The 20,460-nt window shown below is 41.8% G+C and overlaps 1 protein-coding gene across 3 annotated transcripts in view; it reads right to left on the bottom strand.

Annotated features, from left to right (window-relative positions):
- The window catches only part of RNGTT (RNA guanylyltransferase and 5'-phosphatase), a 203,583-nt gene extending 195,729 nt beyond the window's left edge, over positions 1-7,854 (bottom strand). For 2 of the 3 annotated variants that reach the window (XM_086608204.1, XM_086608205.1), the window contains exons 1-2: positions 7,791-7,854; positions 356-465 (exon numbers count right to left, since the gene is read on the bottom strand). In XM_086608204.1, the coding sequence (XP_086464330.1) occupies positions 356-465; positions 7,791-7,854 (174 nt within the window). The remainder of the gene's footprint in view (positions 1-355; positions 466-7,790) is intronic. The other variant, XM_086608206.1, reaches the window with a different exon arrangement.
- Between the last annotated feature and the right edge of the window lie 12,606 nt (positions 7,855-20,460).

The raw sequence follows: 20,460 nt of genomic DNA, 5'->3' as shown, positions 1-20,460 counted from the left end.
GCAAGACTGCAAATTAACATATCCATATGCAAGCGTCATTTGTAAAACTACAAACTCAGAGCATCTGAATTTTGACACCTCTCCAAGATGCAACAGTAATAACAGAGAAGAGTGAGATTCTTGCTGCTAATACAGTGAACGAGCTGGAGGACTTCGCACAATTCTTGCCTATGAGAAAGTACCTTTGGAAACTTAAGAGTTGCAGAGAAAACCTGAAAATGTAAAGAAAAATATTTCTGTACACATGTCCCAAAGGAAGCCATCAATCACTTTTTTCCTTAAATCTGAAAAGCAACATTTGAATAAACATTAATAATGAAAGTAATGTTTCAATTAATAGAGAATTTAACTTTACCTTCAGACTCTTTAAGTAGTTGGATAACATACTCGGGTGAAAACGATTTTCTTCAGCAACCTGTTCATCGTATCTTGGTCCTAACATTGTCTTCAAAGGCAAAAACTTCCCTACGAAAGATAATCAGATTTTGCAGTATTTTATGTATACTCATGTATATGTACACTTAAAGCTTAGCAATTTCAAAGCAACGTGCTGAGCAGATTTAGAGGTTCACCTTCAATTAAAAATAATTGCAGGAAAAGTATCAATAGCAGTTGAATTGGAATATTTTTAGTTATGAGCTCTCAGAATTCACAAACTTAGAAGGTTAAAGGAAATACATATCAGCTCACCTAAAACAAAGTAATTTAATATTTTTAGCGAGCTTTTAGTGTGATTTAAGCTGTGGAGCTACAGCAAACAACATAACAGAGGGAATTTAAATTTGGAACAGTTAAAAACATGAAAATAGCATTTTAAATGACAATTTGTTACCCAAACATGTAAATATCAGCTTTGATTACCTGCAAACATAACACAAGGTAAAGATTGCTGGGGGGGGGGGGCGGGGGGGAAGCTTTTGGTCCAGAACAGCTACACACTACAGATCTTTATAACATGCTCCTTAAGGCATGGTGGAAGAGTTCTGCAGCAGCGTTCAACCTTTCGTCCAAAACACACCACCTAGGTGTGGGTCAGACACTGGGGGAGTTACAAAACCGCAACAAAAAACTTGACCGGAATTAGTGCTTACTGGACTACATCATCACTCCCTAGAAACCAAAGTTTTTTTAACATTGATTTGAGTTTTCCTCCAACACATCTATCACGGAACATCTGAAATAATCTCATTAGAGATCTCTAGCTCTTTCTTTCTGAATCCCAGCAAGCCACGGCCACACCTTTCCCTCGGAGTGCAGCAGGAACAGGTATTTGAGCAGCACGTACTGACCCAACGGCTCTGCCTGTGCTTCCAAGCAGACTAGAACTTAGAGCCCAGGTCACTGCCAGCCCATCCACCTGGGAAGCAGCACACCTCCTCCTGCACGCACCTGGGACCCTGCCCTGCTCTTAGATGTAAAAAGGAATTCAAATTGATTGTAAGAAAGAGACCTGGCATCTCTGCCCAGCCACACTGAGGTTAATGATATAGGCAGGGAGTAAAACTGAGAGAGCCTCAGCATTTCTAAGTATCTACGAAAATATTTAAATGAATTATATCCCAAGAGTGATCAAATAAACTCTCCCCCAAGAAAACATAAAAAATTTATTGCCCCAGAACTTTCCTCTTTTTTTTCTTCTTTTTTTTTTCCTTAATAAAACTGTTTTCACGCTGTTAAAAAGACAGCTCTTCTAAAACCAAAGGAAATGAAATGCAATTGTACGGCACAGAAGAACAGCAGAAATGTTTTTTAATGCAGGAAGAACTCCAAATTGGAGCACCAGACATAAATCTTCCAGGATAAAAAGGCACTGCTATATTCTGATGTTGTTGAATTCTATTTCTAAAACACTTCTAATAGCAGTTAACCTGTCTATTTCCTGGGGGGGGGGGGAAGACAGTTCATTCTACATATGATTACTTTTTTTAAAACTTCAGTAACTTTTAAAAAGCTTTTCCTATTTAAAAACACAAATACTCACACGATATTCCGAACTAAGGATAAACATAACGCCTTTCTATACTATTCCTTAAATAACGTGATGCATTTGTTCAGCTGTGCAATGTAGAGTAACACTAGTCTTTATGCAGTATTTAAACGTTCAGTTTCAGATCCTCAAGTGAATCAGCCCACCCAGCACTAATCCTAAAAAATTCTTCTAAACTAATCATGAAAATGTAGCTTTCTCATTAAGACAGAATATTTTCTCATAGTAAAAGAAACAAAATCCTCTTGTTTTCAGCCAAACAAAACCACATGGAATGAAAAGGCATTAAAATACCCATTGTATCCAGCTAGAAATCAAATTTTGAAAGAGAAGCTCACTAATCTTTGCAAAAACAGAAAAATGTATACCATTTTCACTAAATTAATGCTGCTCAGAGGTCTCTCTGTACAATAAATTGAAGTTCATAGAGTTCTCTGTAGCCTTAAATTCTATCAAAACATCTTATATAGTCTCAAACAAGCATTTAACTTTTAGGAAAGAGACATTATAAACCACAGAAGACAGATAGCTATGGAAACTGAGAAGCTTTACACAACTCGTTAGGTCAGGTTTGATGTTAATTAGCAACACAAGAAACACCCTCACCGTTACACTTGACTGAGACCATTCCAACCTTTACAGCTAAAAGGAAAGTTACTCAATCATACAATCAATATACACATTAAATGGTAATAAATGGTATTAAATTTGTATGGTAATGGTAATAAATTTGTATTCACTTTAACTTCAACTTATTCGACTGTTAGAAAAACTCCTTACTTCACTACACTTCTGCCTTTTCATTCCAATTCTTGCTTCTTTGTGTTCCCTGTCGCCTTCAACACTATCATTCAGCCTCTCTCGCTCACTATTAACCCTTCCATGTTAACATATAATCTTCCTCTGTACAGACTGATTACGCAAATCCTAATTTTGGATAATCTTAATGCAAATATTTATCATTGCCATCAGCTTTGCAAAACACCAAGCATGCTTGAAAGTGTTTTAATTAACTTTGCCACTTGTCATTCCCATCCTAATGCATCCACTCACCCATTACAGAACACCAAGCATGTACCTAAACTTTTTTCAGCTGAGGCTTTCAATTAAGAAAAGGAGCTGCACTGACAAGAGTACATTGGAAAGCTACCATCTTTTACAAAATGCTGGGAAAAGAGAACGGAGTTGGAAAACAGTGCCTGGAGGTTAAGACTTATATGCCTGTAGCATCTGTTTAGAGACTGTACTCCATCTTCTACAACAGAGAACCAACACATTTATTCTCTCCTCAGTAGTGGAACTTGACTTAGTGCCCAATTTTCACTCTGATTTCCTTCTGAGCAACCGTAATACCTTCCTGTTCATCACCAGAAAAAGACAGGCAAAGTAGACTAGTCAGTATTCCTTGCAGCATTTGAATGCCTTCACACAGCTCTGGAAGCAATTAGTATTTTCATAAAGACCATTTACTGTCACTTGGTAAACAACTAAAACCTTCTGCTCTTTGAAAGCACTTAGGTGCCCAACTTCTTCAGACTCCAGTTTGGCAGCATCGAGAAACAGATCTTATATGGCAGCAAACAAGCTGCCTGCCAAGGTTAGAAGACAGCAGTGAATGCACGTAATTTGGTTCCGATTTAGGGACATTTTGTAATCAGATTAATAAAACAATGGTTCTGGGGTTTTTTTAGTTTGTTCCTCCCCTCCTTGGGATTATTTATTTTTTTAATAAATTACATTTCTCTGCAACATAATCTCACATTATTCCCCTGCAGTAAGCACCATCTTCCTAATTTACATCCTTGTGTTCTTCTAAATTGTGACTGCTACACGTGGTAGAGATCTTGAATACAATCATCTCATATTGTGTTCCTCTTATAACAGAAAACAACATTTGCCTACCTGGCAAATTTACTGTTTGATCTTTGCAGAGAAGCTTGAAAAGCCTCCTTCCCAGCGTGCATATAAGCCTCTTCCAGGTAAGTGTCATTAAGTTACAGAAAATCTAAGATTTAATTCTAAGAAAGATTTCTAACCATTCTGAGTAATATGGGCAAGTACAAACAAGGCAGTAGCTACAACCTCTGCTACAGTTTTGTCCTGCATCTCATGCTGAAGAAGCATTGCAGTAAAAACTGACTGCAACTCAACTTAAGCCTCCACGCATAAGCATTTGAAATTAATTAATTATTTATGTTGAACTAGACGATCTGAGAGTAACAAGTTGATATTTTACATGGACATCAAAGCATCCCAAGTCATTAGTGTACCTAAACTAAATTATGATAATAATTGTAACTCCTCTATTGAATTTTCAAATTAACTTCAAAATGTTACTGGAACCTTGACACTTGATGATTACCTACTCCCACAGTTAAGCTGAAATTTGTCAAACAGATTTGGAAAGTGGGTATTAAAAACCATTTTCCAAATTAGTTACCTGTATAACTAATGGTATCTCTTTAGGTTGAAAAATAGGTAAAAATTCTAAAAATAAGAGTCCAGTATGTCAGAGCACGCACATCAAGTGGATAAATCGGAGAGAAATCAAAGTAAACAACGTAAGACTTCAAATTTCCTACATACACATGCTCAAATTTTGGCACATTTTTTATCTTTTCTTAAAACTTTAATTCTAGAACATATCAGTGAAAAAGCTACCCTTAATTTAGCTTTATTTGACATGAAGCTATCAACTCAATACGTGACAGTAGTCACTAACTATTTATGACTACAGTATGTTTAGATGGAGCATTGATTAGGAAGGTGAGACTGTGTAAAGTAAGACCAAGGTTAAGAAAGGGAAATTTGAATAAGATGAAATAAGTAAAATCCACAATCAAAAAAAAATAAATCCAATGTCCTAGAAAGTAACAGCCTTCTGTTTCAAGAACAGTTACGCTGGGTGAAAGCATCCATCTCACCTAGTATCTCATCACCAAAACAGGTCAGTAACAGATGCCTAGGAAAGAGTTCAAGATGATGACAATGACAATCCATCATCAGATTATTCTCCCCAACTACAACAAGCTACTCTTCTGTTTAAGGTGCTATCTCTATAACCATATGCAAGACAGATGTTTTTAACAATATCTCTCCGTTCTGCATGCCACATGTATGTCTAGAACAGGATTAACTAACATGAATCAATAGGAGACCACCGAAAGACACTGCTGAGACACTTCTCACCTCTTTTCTTCAATATCTTACTAGCACTCTCCATGGCAAAACCAAAACAGACTGGGTTTTCGGTGGTTATAAGAAGAAGGTATCTGCAGAGATGGTGAAGCCAAGGCAGTAAGGCTGGAGCAACCGGATCACTTCAGATCCAAGAGTTCAGAGAAATCTTTTTTCACCAAGTATGTGACTGAGGTGCTACCACAATGCAATAAATGTGAAAATGTACAATTATGAACAACTGCTGTACTGTAAAACCAGAAAGTGGCAGAAAACCACCAATATTTAAAGAATTAAACTGGAAAATAATAGGAGACATAGATCAATTCACCTCGTTCAGAATGAAGGGTCCTGGTTAACCTGAACGAATCCAGACTCACCAACAGAAGAGCTCCAGGCCTCATTAGTACTTGTATTTGAGGTCACCAAGAAATTCTAGATGCCACAACCATAAGACAAGAGTGTCATGATCAAACACTTGATGAGTATTAGGCAACAGAAGCCAGAGAAACCTTGTTCAGCAACATTATCACTATTACACTATCAGATAGGAATAAACTCATGCACAGATGCTTACAAATTGGATTGAAATGTTAATGAAAACTAGAATATAACGCATCTGGGAGACAGTACCAACATCAATAAATTCTAAAAATTAGCTCTCAATAAAACTGTTGGATGTCTTTGCACGTAAAATAGCAAAAAAGGAGAGAAGACTTATGGTGTACTATGACTTTTGGTAAGTTGCACACACCAAAAAAATGAAAATCAGGTGAACTAATATAAGAATACATTAGAATAAAGCAGCCAAAGAAATGAACCAAGCACTTTGCTTTTTTTTTTGTGCAGTAACTTCTTGTGCATGATTGCACTGAATGGAAAATAATTACCTTGCAGTTACTGAATAAACAAACACACAAGCAGTGATGGCACAGCAGATGACATGCTGATGACCTGCATTCTTGCTTACTCTGTGTTGCTATTTTTGAGAAGCCATGGCTTAAATGACAGACAAACAAACAAAAGCAACAACTAGAGATCAAGAACTTGCTGAGAAGAAAAACAAAGAATAAAGAATCAGCAGCCTATTTTTGTCATGGTCAAAGGCTAACAACTTAGGGTATCAAATCTCTTATTAGATACAAAGCAATGCATTTGCCAGCGATCACGAAAAAAAGATAAAGGAGATGAGCAATACAACAATGCTGTTATTTAATTCAGTCAAGTTCAGAGAAATGTAAGGAAGTTGAGGGAAACCAGCAACCCACAAAACAAGCAACTGAAATTAAAACACCAATAAATGCCAAATAAAGCATATTGATAGGAAGATTAAGCCTACTGAGATGTCTCACCAGGTTCTAAATAAACTTGTAAACAGACATCAGTGCCTTCAGTTCCACAACCAACTGCCATCAAAAAAAGTAAGATGATGATGTGGAAACATGGGATAGAAAATGCAGAGTTGTAGCTACTAAGCAAATCATGGCACAGTGCCATCTAGAATAGCACGCTGAGTAGCAAGCGCCATGTTTTGAAAAAATACCTTTAAATTATCACAGACAGGAAGATGAAAGGAGTGAAAACTATAAAGTATTGGAAAAATGAACAAACAAGCAAACAAACAAAAAACACAGGGGTTGGAATTCTTTACCTTATGAAGGAAAGAAGAACTCGAGAAAACCAAAAAGAATCAAGTTTGTTTACTCTATCTCATATCAGGCAGTGGGGGAAACATTCAACTGAAGTCAGTATGGTAGTTAACTCACAGTCAAAAATGTGTGTTTACATGATACCTAATTCACTGCCACCAGGCACCGACCAGACTAGATACCTAGTGACAATGGAGACAGACAGCATGGTAAAGGTAATAACACCCAAGATGACAGCAATCACTGACAAAACCTGAAACACACACACAAAACTTCAGAGCACAGCCCTGAAAACTCATCCTCCAGCTAAACGGCTAAGGAACACACCAGTGTCGGCCCAGTAACAGATCAACATCGATAAACATCAGAACCGTCAGTAAAAAAAAAAAAAAAAAAACAAACAAAAAAACAAAGAAGAGGGTGGACAGGGTACTCGTCAGGGCTGCAGTTTGCTCCAGTACGGCAGTTCTGCGCGTCCGGCTGCCGCCTCTCATCAGACATGACAGACGGCAAAAGTTTTAGTCCCAAACTTAAGCGGTGCTAAGCGAGAACGCAGCAGCAAGGTTTCCGAGGGCAAGAGAGGGCCTGTACCCCTGCAAGGGAGCCGGGGCAATCGGTTTCAGGGGTTGCACTAGCCAGACGGAGGGCGAGCCCCCACGCTGAAGGCAAAGCCCTGCTGCGGGCTGGGCGTCAGCGAACAAGTGCCCTCCGGGAAGTCAGCTCCGGGACCAACCCCGGCCCAGGGACCTCATGGAGGAAGGGCCGCCCGGCGCCCCCCCACCAGTACAGCCTCGGCCCCGGGACAAAGACCCTCGGCCGGGCCGGAGGGCGAGGGACCGCGGCAGCCCTAAGAAGGGCCCCGTTCGCCCCGCAGCTCTGAGGAGGAGCGGGGGGCAGGAGAGCGCAGCGGAGGGGAGGGGGTGATCGCCGCTGCCGCCACACAGCCGCCCCGAGGCAGGGCCGGGCCGGGCGCTCACCTGCCACGGGCTGCCCCCTCCTGGGGCAGTGGAGCCAGCGCGGCGGGATCTTGTTGTAGGACATGGCGGGGCCCGGGCGGCCGCCGCCGCTACCCGCCTGCCCACCCGCCGAGGGGAGGGGAGGGGAGGGAAGGAGGGGGCGCGGGGCGGCCCCGGGGCGCTCAGCGGCGCCGGCGGCCCCTCGCCCGCGGCGCCTTCATTCAGACCCAGCGCCGCCTCGACCGCCGCCGGCCCACAGTGCACCGCGGCGGCTTCCGCTTCCGGGTCGGGGCCCGCGGCTGGCCGCGCCGGCGGGGGGTGGGTGTCCGGCTGGCGGCTGCGCGGCCCGGCGGCCCGGGGCGGCCCCGGCGGGCAAGGCAGAGGGTGGCGGGGGGCCGCGTTGGGGCCTGCGGGTGGGAGCAGGGGTAGCGAGGAAAGGGCACCGCGGTAAGGCTCAGGCCGCGGGACCCGTCACTCGTTGTGGGGTAGCGGGAAAGGCGGAGAGAGGGAAACGGAGCACTTGGGTGAGGCGCTGCCGGGCTGTGCAGCTACACAAGCGCGAGGTGTTGGCTGAGCTTTGTTTCCCTCGCCTCCAAAAAAAGTCACACTGGGGCAGGGAAATATTCGCGGTGAAAAGTGAGGGTAGTTTTTCAGTCGAAGAAGGCAACCTAAGCTAGGGCTCCTCGGCCTGGAAAGGACATGACACAGCCGGGAGGATCCTGGGAAGAGAGGTGGTCGCCGACTGCCACGGGCTCCTCGCAGTGAGGGCTGTGGGGCCCATGATGAGAAACTAGCAGAAGCGTGGTTGGAATTTTTTGGAGGGACGACTCGTGCAACAGGAACTGGAGCTGCAGGACTTTCTGGCAAAGGATGTTGCGCATGTGAAGAGTTTACTTGGGCTTCAGGGGAGATTGGGCGGGTACTTGAAAGTAATTGAAGGTTGCTAAAGTAGCAGACTATGTCAGGCTTGGGAAACACCCTAAGCTGAAAATAGCTGGAAGCTTGGGCAGACGTACTTGCCCTTGTTTTAGTTTTCCCTGGATGCTCCCTTATCACTGGAGGTGGAAATACATGGATCCCTGCTTCAGCTAATAGTACAGCTGTTCTAGTCTGCATGTATGTAGTAGGTTAGGTCACTCTGGTAACCAAACCCTACACAGTCACTCACCCGCCCCCACCCCCATGGATGAGGGAGAGAATTAAAGGAGAAACGGAAAGCCCGTGGGTTGAGATAAGAACAATTTAATACAGATGAGTAATACACAGTGTGTAGATGCTCACCACCCCCTTATATCCGAAGCCCGTCTCGTCGTGAAGCTGGAATCCCAGATGAACGCAAGGCCCCGAAATAGAGAGGGGCAGAGAGAGATAGTACTCAGAGTGGGAGTACTGGGAGAGAGAGAGGGGTTAAAAAAAAAAGGCAAAAGAGCAGAAGCGCTAAAGAGCAAAACTGGCAAAAGAGCAAAAGCGCAAAAAGCCCTTTTTTCCAGCTGTCCCTTACTTTTATGCTGGGCATGACGCTGCACGATATGGAATACTAATTGGCCAGTTTGGCCCTCAATCCTAAGTTCCACCACAAATCACAAGGGGAATCGTGGCCCACTTGTCCCGGCTATGCTCCCCCCTTATCCCGCTGTGCTTCTGCACTCCAGCCAGAACACGGCACACTGAAAAGTCCTTGGAGTCTCACTTCCAACCACAAACATCAGTGTGCCATCAACATTCTTCTCAGAGCAAGCCTCTGAGTAAAACCAAAACACGGAGCTCTTCTAGCTGCTAAAAAGAAGAGCCAACACTGTCCCAGCTAAAACCAGGACAATGTAATAGGTTTGCTAAAGTAGCAGAGACATCTCTCTACTGGGTCTTCTCTTTTGTCAAAAGGCATGGCCAGAAAGATTAAACTTCCAGATCGGTTCACATATCAAAAACTGTGTTTCTGTACAGAATCTCCGTGAAAATTCTCCATGGGCTTAAAGCAGTCTAATTATGCGGAGTCATAGAATCATAGAATCATAGAATGGTTAGGGCTGGAAGGGACCTTCAAAGGTCATCTAGTCCAACCCCCCTGCAAGGAACAGGGATATCTCCTACTAGATCAGGTTGCTCAGGGCCTTCAGAGTCAGTTGAAGAATTGTAGCCTGGCAGTGTTTGCCTGTGTGAAAGGAATAGTTAAGGTGGTGGTGTGGTTTAACTCCAGTGGGCAAGTAAGCCCCACACAGCCACTTTTTCGCTCCCCCCTGCAGCGAGATGGAAGAGAGAATCGGAAGGGTTAAAAGTGAGAAGACTTGTAGGTTGAGATAAAGATATGGAAAAGTAAGGAATTCATTCACTGGTTCCTATTGGCAGGCAGGTGTTCAGCCATCTCCAGGAAAGCAGCGCTTCATCACTTGCAATGGTTACTTGGGAAGACAAACACCATTTACTCCAAACATTTCTGCCCTTCCTCCTTCTTCTCCCAGCTTTATTACTGAGCACGAGTTGTATGGTCTGGGATATCCATTTGGTTGGTTGGGGTCAGCTGTACCGGCTGTGTTGCCTCCTGCATCCTGGTGCACCCCCAGCCTACTCACTGGTGGGGCAGTGTAAGAAAAGGCCTTGGCTCTGCAAGCGCCGCTTAGCGATAACTAAACCATGCCTGTGTTACCAGCACTGTTGGGCACAAATCCAAAATGCAGCACCGCATGAGCTGCTGTCAAGAAAATTAACTCTACCCCAGCCGAAACCAGTATAGGTGGCTTCAGTGAAGCATTAGGAATCAACAGCAGTAGATGATTTGGGGAGTTTATTTTTCAGTTACATTTCAGTACTGTTCCATCTGGACTTTCTGTTTTTCCATGCACCAGGTGTGCTGCCTTTGCAAGTCAGCAGGTGCAACAGCTTGCAGAACTAACTGCTGTTGCACGTACAAGATGCAACAGGAAACCCTTGGGGGTGTGTGAACACATCAAAACAATGGAAATAATTTGATCCATCCAGAATTTATGACAAACCTCATTATACAGTGACCATGTTTCCTGCTGCATTTTACCACTTAGATTTTATTAGACGTAATTTCTTGCCTAAAATACGCTCTCAGTAGTGGAGGTCATCAGTTAAGTAGTTTGCATATGTGAGTCATTAGGTTCTCATACTACGTTAGAAGTGTCTGAATTTTGTCCTCTAAGGCTTTTGTCGTTATCAGATGTTAATCTTCTCATTCTAGCTAAAGTTAAAAGTCTTGCTACAGCAAGACTATTTATGTTATTTTCCCTAACTTAAATATACTTCCATTAAAACGTTACTGTGTGATGTTTTAAATGAGGTGCTGATTTTTCCTGTACAGAACAAACAAGCCACAGTCAGACACCAGGTGGTGCCGAAGACCAGCCAGAAAAGAAAGTGAAACGAGTGCAAGGAATGTTGAGAAAGAGCAAAAAGCAAAGACCAACTGTGAAATACTCAGTTTCTGATTTCAGTAAATTAGGAACAACGTACAGTAACGTTCCTGATTTGGCAAAATTAGGAACGAAACCGTTTGCAGAAGTGAAGAATAATACAAAAATACATTGTGAATTAGCAATAATCTCTGTTCTTGTCATCTAGCTTTAAGATTCTGGTATGGTTTTGGAAGAAACTTAACAGCTACAGAGCAAAAATACTTTCGTGTAAAGACGTATAGTTAAACTGGGAGAATATGTACATCTGTTTTTAGTTAGAAATGCACAAGGCAAATACAATATTTGAAATTTTGAATATAAGGTAGGGAGTTAAAATGAAGCGTACCGCCAAAATGCGCTTAGCCAGGCTTCACCCATATTTTAGCCTTTTGGTGGTTCTGGGGTTGGCTGAGCAAAGCTGAGGCAGTTCCTCTGGCAAACCACCGTACCGTGAGTAGCCATTCAGCAGAGCACCTTTGCCATGCTGGAGGGCTTTTCCTGAGTTACGGCACCCAGGTCTGTTTCCCACATACTGTCGTGCTCCACATCAGGTACCAAAAATGATAACAGTTTGAAGGCAGTTGTTGAATGAGAAAGGAGAGAGCCCGTTGTTCCCTTTTTTATTCCCAACAGCAGTGTCGCAGCTGCTGTTGGGCAGGATGAGCGGTGTTCTGTTGATCAGTTGATGGTGACGTGGGAATGGTGGTTTCCGTCTAGATTTTAAGAGTGAATTAGCTATAAATATGACATTAAGAAGTGGCATATAGGACAGAGAATATAGAAACAGGGAATAATCTCTGTTGCTGTTATTGCTGTTCAATGTATTTTTTAAGGAATTTTACATGGGGAAAATTCAATCAATCACCCAAAAGACCAGTGTTCTCCAGCAGAGTAACATAGTACTCACATGTTTGAGAAAGCGTCGCTGCATTGCCTTCCACAGATACAGTTTGCTCTTAACTTGCTCTAGTGCTGCCTTGGTGAGTTACCCTCCTTGACTGGAGTGCTTGGTTATCTACAGCTGACGTTACGTGTTATACACACATAGTGTACGCTGGACTTTGCCATGGTAGACACTTTGAAACAATTTATGAAGGCATAGGAGGATGATTTACATGTGGCTGGCATGTGACATCACACAGTCTCCGTAAGCGGACGTACATACTTTCCCGCTTGGCATTGTGACATTAATAGTTAAGATGGCGACTTCCTGATGTACCAGCAGAGGGAACCGAGTTCCTCAGCCTTCATGTGACTTCCAAAAGCCAATGCTTGCTGTGTTAGAACAAAGAAAATGTAGGTGGCTGCAGTGGTTGTTTCAAGGATTGCTTTGAGAAAGCAACTGCAAGTGTTTTAATAGTCTATGATGTAACATTCCCTCTTTTCTGTATATAGATTCTTTTTTACCTAGAGACATTCAGATGCCTGTATCCTTATCCTGTTTTCTGCTTACTGATTTAAATCTTTTTCCTGGCACAGTAGATTCTACAATCAAAAGTCATTTTCCCCGGATGTGGTTCATCCCTTGTGCCATGGATATGTTGACTTCTTTGGTTTCTGCTCAGCCACATTGTTTCTGTTAGTGGAGAGCAGCATTTGTGTTCCCCATTGACTTAAAACCATAAAAAAACCCTCACACACCAAACCCTTCATGCACACTTTAACTCTTCTTCGTAATTACAAACTGAACATTTACCCAAATTATTGCTGATGAATAATCTTCCACTTTTAATGTCATATATTGTAAGTAGCTAGATAACTTAATTGTTCTACACAAAGTGCGTAAACTAGGTATCTTCCCCAAAGGAAGAACACATGGTGTTGCCCTCTTTTGTATTGATGGAGGTCAACAACCCTATTACTGTTCTGTTTCAGCATAACATTATTTTCCATGTATTCATACAATAATGAATGAAATAAGAAAATAAAAATGTCCCTCCGGATGTTCTATGACGCAGACATTTCTGACTCTATCTAGTAAATGCATTTTCTTAAAAAAAGATCAGATTATTTGCTAAACTGAGACTACAATAAGAGTTTATTTAAAGTGAAAGTAATTGTGAAAGCAGCTCACTGTGTATGCAAACATAGAATCATACAGTATTATTTTTCCACTTCATGGTATAGGTGTTCACCTAGAAAGAAATTCGATCCCATGAAATTGTAAGTTATTGTATATGGAACATAGCAATACATGTTTTTATTTACTGATTCAATTAATTCATTCCTTGCTTATTAGTTTAATGTTCATGGCAAACTGACTTACAACAAAATACATGACTTGTACAGTGTTCCTTTGTGACTGATTTACTTGCAGCCTGCATGACGCTCTGTGGGGAGGGGAAAGTACTGTTGAAATCTGAGTAAATATTTTAACTTCTTTCTTACTGTCGTCATATTTTATGCTAATAGTACTTAGATTCTAGTAGCATCAGAAGTGGGATAAAAAGCCCAACTAAAATAGTACAATGAAAACATACTTTTAGATTTAAGTGAAAGTTAATATTACGGTTGCATATGATTAAGTTCTCTAATACATGTGTAGGCTTCTACATTTAAAAATGCTGAGTATGCACTTAGTCTTTTAAAAATCAAAAAAGAAAATGCTAGGAGCTCAACATTTTTTAATTCATGCCTGTTTGTTTGGTGTCAACAAATAATTAAGAACCTAGCTTCTAAGACAAACAAATTGCTTTTCTGAGTCTGAAAATGAAAATAAGATTTTAAAATAAAGTTATTTTATTCCTTATGTGTATGCAATACCAAAAGGGGATGTTGAAAAAAAAATGTTGAGTGCTCCAATATATTTGAGAAAATAAAATGTTGTTTACAGTATTCTTCCTATACAGAGCTTTAAGAGGAAATCACCAACAGAATTATCAGTCTCCGGTCTTCAAGGCATTAGGGGGCACCACGACCTCACAGAATTTAAATGATTAAAAAAATGATAAAAAGTGAAAGTACAGTTACTTTTCCTGTCCAAAGTAAACAGGAAATAGCATAAAATAGCAAAATGAACTTCTGGGCTCATTCCATACTGCAAGACTGTGATACAGTTCTAAATAAAATCTCCAACAGAAGACAACCCGGACACTTAGTGGAATACAGACTGTACCCTCCTTTCTGTAAGAACGATAAAACTAACAGACTAATGGATGCAATGTAGGCAGCTTGCTTTCAAGTCTTTATTTAAATCTGAAATTTTCCTTCAGAGTTTCATCCTGGGAATAGGACACTTTCAGCTCTTGCCTGTAAGGTACGACAGCGTTAGCTCAACCTGTGGAGTATATCTCTGTATAGGCAGGGAGCATGCAGTGAGCGTGGGATGGAGCTGCTTTAATCCAGGTCCCTGAATTGGGTATCATGCTTGGGGTGACCACCGTAACACCAAACCTGCGTCTGCTGTAATGATGATGTGTAAATCTCACACCACTATGGGAGACATTAACAGTCATAGCTCTGATGTACAGATGTCCAGGTGATTCACTCAGCAGGTAATTTACTTAGCAGATCTGTCTGGGAAGGAATTGGAAAGATGCGTGTCTGCGCACAGGTGCATTTGGAGAGGGAAGAAGGTGCCCGTCTGTCCAGAGGGCTGCAGTTCCTGAAGCGAGATGACAGCTGTGACTTCAAGCACAGACTTGCAGGCCTGAAAAACACGCCGCCTCACTGCTGTTCCTCTGCAGCTGAAATGCTGGTGTGCTTGATGTAACAGAGATAAGCAGCTGGTTTATAAGCAAGTTGCCTCTCATTCCTAGAGGACTCACTCTGGCCTCCCTAGAGTTCTTATGGTTTGACCTAGGCACCTGAGGGCTTACTTGCATCAGGTGCGAAGGATGATTTTCAGTGGAAATCTACACTGTAAAAACTACCCAGATGTAACATTTAAGAATATATGGTCTACTGCATGAAATGAAGTCATACGGTAGTTGTGTGCTTTGAGTATGGATGAAGTAATCAACCAACTAAAATTTCATGACGGAAGGTGACTAGCAGTAGGGAAAAGTATGACATAATATGTGAGAAACTCATCTAATTTGCGTAAGCAGAAAACATGACCCTTAGTCTTTGGAGCTGGGCTGGGGAGTGACTGGATTCTGTGGCTACAGTTTTAGTTTCTCTACTGCCTCAATGCGGACAACTTAGTAAAAATCTTGCCCTGAATGGAGGCTGTGGTTAAAAGTTATGGAGTAATTGAGGTCCTCGTTAGTGCGGGAGGCAGACTAGGGCAGTCAGTAGCTGGTAGAGGGTTGAAATGAAATAGTGAAGAGTGTTTCAGTGTTTCAGCCCACAAACCTGCAGACGTGAGCATCAAGTTCTGGGCTGCTACACTGGAACTAACTTTTTTCTCGTGATCGGTCACACAAAGAAAAGATTAGTACCTATAGGCACTCTCAGACTTTCTGCATCACAAGTTCGTGCTATAGATGTTTGTACTATGGATATGCGTGAATATACAGAGATGATTTTATGTCGATGGCTGTATTATACAAAATACGTGTAACATACTGTAAAAATATAAATGAAGGCCACAGTTTCTCGAGGTGTTTGCAGTCCTGAAAATACCCCAAGAAACTGGCCAAAAGTGAAGGGAAGGAACGTGGAGTAAAGCAAAGTGATCAGCCTGGCAGCCATACAGGCTTTTTAAAAATCAAATCTGAATATATATTTATATTGTATACAAATTAAATTATGGTAAAATGTATGTATGCATATATATATAAATATATAAATATAAAGATATATATATATAAAATCAGATGCTCTAACGTTGCCTTTGTGAGTTTAGTTTTGCTTTCTGTCAGTATGCATTGTGGAACAAGCTTTACAAGAACACATGCTACTCTTTCCCGAAAAGCTTCACTGAAAAGGAAGCAGAGAGCAAGAGCAATATCTTAGCATATGCAGCTGCAGTGTCGCTGATCTAGGGAACCTTAAGAATAAGTTGGCAAATGTCATTTTAGACAATGTCATTTTAGACAATGACATTTCATAGGTTGTAAATTCATCTCTTTCAAGCATTCCTGAGAGAAAGAAAAAAATATATTTGAATTTCATAGATTTCATAAATTTCATGAAATATATATATATATAATATTTGAATTATGTCTGTCATTCCCAAGAAATGTTCTTTTTCATACTCTCACCACTTCAGGCTTCATCGCACAGTGACAGCTTATGATGGAGGTTATGGAATGGACTTCACCTAAGAGAACATAGTGCTAGACATGAAGAATAGGTCCATTTTCTACAGGTCCATTCCCTTTCACACAGCTACAGTTGAAGTCCATGCCACTTCTTTCTGCTGCTGGTTTTACCTGCTGTAACTAGGTTAAGATTAATGCAAATAAAGCTATTATCCTTGTATTCAAAGCTTCGCTCAGCATGGGTATGAAACTGCCCTTGTCCAGATGGACTTTTAGGGAGTTAACTCAGAGATATTAAGGTCCTTGAGAAAAGGGAAGGAGGTAAGAAAATGACTCTCTACTTGCCTGAGTGCACACTATGCTTCCAAGGTTCACACTATGTTCCAATAGTTTGAAGTTTTGTGGTTTGGCTAACAATCTTTATGCACTGAAAGGGTGCAGGCTGTTACTGGAAAATGTTAAAGCTTCTTCAGAGAAGTCACTTTGTGAATTCCTGTACCTACCTCTGCTCTACAGAAACCGCTTTTCAAAAATCCCTTTGGGGAGAAAAATCTCCACATATCCTTCCACGTACTGGGAGTTAGATCTGCTAAAATGAGTTTAGTATTGTATTTTTTTACTATAATTGGATGTTTTGTCAGAGACCAGCTACATGACACATTCTAAGCTTTCTAAACTTCGGTGAAAGACTTTTATGAGTTTCAGTGGGCTGTGACTCAGGCCCTACCTGTACATGTCTCTAACATAGAGAATGAGAAAAAAAATGACAGCAAACGTTAGTACACAACAGCAGAGAGTCATGAATAGAATTAAAGTGGGTTTTTTAAATGTAATTTATTGAAGGATGAGACAGAGATAGAGAGTCTCAAATGAGCATAAACAGTACGGACACAATCCTGGTTATACACAAGGGTATGCTGGTTTAAAACAGGAAGCCTGTTTTGATTGTTTGTATCTTAGATGCAAAGTTTGATTACCGCAGAGAGAACAGGTAGAACAAAAAGACAAGACATTTTGTCCTGAAACACAACCCACTTAGTTATTTTCTATTCTTCTCTACACCGCAGTTTGTACCAGCTTCAAACTGGGTCGAGCTGTTGCTAGGTAATCTTTTTTTACCCACTCGATAGCTGAAGTTTCAGCCACACAGAAAAGAGTTTTTACATCTCTAACTGCATAAAATGAAAATCTAAGGCGTTGTTTAGTGACTGCTTTCCAGAGCAACCCTGCTTCTAGCTACGGGCCTCTTTCCTGGGAGCAACCCAACTACCAGACAAGCAACAGCACTTTTGTAGGCTGTAGGTCAACAGGATTTGAGCGATAGCAACTGCAAGCCCTCCCTGAGCACTTTCCTTATCTCGGCAGTGAGCATCAGGCTCGCACACCCTTTCTTCTCCATGTCAATTCCTCCCTTGTGCCTGCGCGCCCATGAGTGAAGCAAGCAAAGGAACCGATGCGGCTGGAAAGCAAACCAACCTCGCCTGCCTCTCTGCTGGGCGCAGCTGGGTCCAGTTCCTGCTCTGGTGCATTCTGTGGCTGCGTAAGTGGTGTAGATAAACTCAGAGGGAAATGCAGTGGATGGTCAGTAACAAGTGGGCAGGATAGGGGCTGCTCAGGCTGCCTTAATGCATGCCTGGCGTTGCTGCCAAATATTAAAACGTGGTCTCAGTTTCTCTTAGATATGTGATCTGCCAAGGATCGGAAGAAATGAGCATGAGCTCATGAGGCCAATTAATGGCATGAGCTTTAATAAGGCCAAGTGCAGAGTCCTTCACTTGGGGTATAAAAACCCCAAGCATCGCTATAGGCTCGGGGAAGAGTGGCTGGAGAGCTGCCTGGCGGAGAAGGACCTGGGGGTCTTGGTTGACTACCGGCTTGATATGAGCCAGCAGTGTGCCCAGGTGGCCAAAAAGGCCAATGGGATACTGGCGTGTATCAAGAATAGTGTGACCAGCAGGAGCAGGGAAGTGATCCTGCCCCTGTACTCGGCACTGGTGAGGCCGCACCTGGAATATTGTGTCCAGTTTTGGGCCCCTCGCTTTGAGAGAGATATCGAGCTCCTGGAGCGAGTCCAAAGAAGGGCGACTAAACTGGTCAAGGGGCTGGAAAATAAAACTTATGAGGAGCGGCTGAGGGAGTTGGGGCTGTTTAGCCTGGAGAAGAGGAGGCTGAGGGGAGACCTGATTACAGCCTACAAATACTTGAGAAAAGATGGTGGGGAGGTGGGGGAAGGGCTCTTTACATTAGTGATGGGTGATAGGACAAGAGGAAATGAGCATAAGCTTAGTCAGGGGAGATTCAGGTTGGATGTTAGGAAGTATTTCTTCTCTGAAAGGGTTGTCAGCCACTGGAATAGGCTGCCCAGGGAGGTGGTTGAGTCCCCATCCCTGGATGTGTTTAAGAATAGGGTGGATGATCTACTTGAGGATATGGTTTAATGGGGATTAGGGATGGTTGGACTCGATGATCTATAAGGTCTTTTCCAACCTAGAAATCTATGAATCTATGAATCTATCTATGAAATTTGGGTAAGCTTAACGCGTGAAGCTGAACTAATAAGAGTACACAACTGACATTATTCATTCAGATCTTGAAACAAACATTTCACTCATACTTTAACAGAAAGACTGTGTGGGAATTTTATTGCTGTATCTTTCAAGATTTCCAACATGGAAAAGACTAAGGCAAAGTGAAACTCAGGACAGCTCTCAGATAACTGTAGTCAGCAAACTATGATTACATCCACCGTTGTTCCTGATCTAGCTACGTTCTCTTCCATCTGTTACCAACACCCACTGTAACCATAAAGTTTTTTTACCTTTGGGTGGCAAAACCACATGTACAAAAATTGGCAATTGCTTTCTCTTTTTTTTATGGGGTGTGGGCTACAAAGGATGGTTCAATTCATCCAAAAGCATGGTAAATAAATGTGTATCCATTTTCAACAGTATTAATCACCTCAGAGATAAAGTAATTTCTGTCACTGAAGGAGACAGTGGCTGCAGCCAGTACTTGCCAGCCGCACAGACCCACCCTGGCAGATCTATGGCACTATAGGCTATCTAACACCTGACCTATTTATCCTTTCTTCTTACTTCTAGAGAAGTAACGTGGAGCCACGCTTGCAGATCTTCCTGTGGGATCTCTGATCCTTTTGTGCCCTAGGAGCATGCCACTTCTGCAGTGACTCACAAAAACGCTCTTCTTCTGCAGTGAGAATTCACTTTCAGCAATGCCTGGTACTGAGTAGGTTTCTGAAATACAAGTATTTCAGCCTCCTAGCCCACTGGCTGTGCCAACATGATGTATGCACAAAGTATATTTGTGGATTTACATTGTTTGAGATAGTTTAAAACAGCAGTGCTACCTAGAAAAATTATCTACTAACCAAGGACTGCTGGGAATGGAAAAAAGGGCTCAGTCGTGGCATTCCCCGTTGGAAATAATAAGAAATGAAAAGGAATCAGAAGAAAAAATTCTAATATATAAAATGATGTAATAGAGAAACCTTTTGATATGACTCCCTTGTGTTTGCATCATCGAGCTGCCTTTCTACACAAGTAGTACACAATGTTAGAGATACGCTATCTAGCAGGCAGCAATGACAAGTCATGCCGCTGAAGGTACATTGTGTAATGAGAAGCTGGTTGCTTATGTTCAACCCAGGAGCCTTTTATTTCCAAAGTATTATGCAAATGGATATCAGCAAGATATTTAAACCAAAGTCTTCCTTATAGATTTGCAGAGAAACAACAAAGTTTTGTCCCAGTCTTCGTTTTTTTTCTGTTAGCAAAACCTATTTCTGAGACACAGTATTCATCCCTAACTCCAAGCAAAGTTCATAAATAATCAAGGACAAAGACTATGCACGTTTGATTTCACAACCATAAATGCTGATGAATGAATGCTGCAACCAAAAATTTCCACAGTGCTACGTAAATTCTAGTAGTCATCAACAAATTATGCAATTTTTCTGGTTTATATTAACACATAGGGGAAACATGTTCTGTGACTCCTACTTTACTGAAGGTCCGAATCAGTTACCTCACTTACTCACCATTCAGTTAAAGCATAAGAAACAGACCTCGGCATTTGGTTGGACTGAAGTATTTGCAATCATTGCTGATA

The sequence above is a fragment of the Tauraco erythrolophus genome, chromosome 2 (assembly GCF_009769465.1).
Source record: "Tauraco erythrolophus isolate bTauEry1 chromosome 2, bTauEry1.pri, whole genome shotgun sequence".
Taxonomy (NCBI): domain Eukaryota; kingdom Metazoa; phylum Chordata; class Aves; order Musophagiformes; family Musophagidae; genus Tauraco; species Tauraco erythrolophus.
The sequence above is the reverse complement of the archived record's forward strand: the minus strand, read 5'-3'. Positions and strand labels throughout refer to the sequence as shown.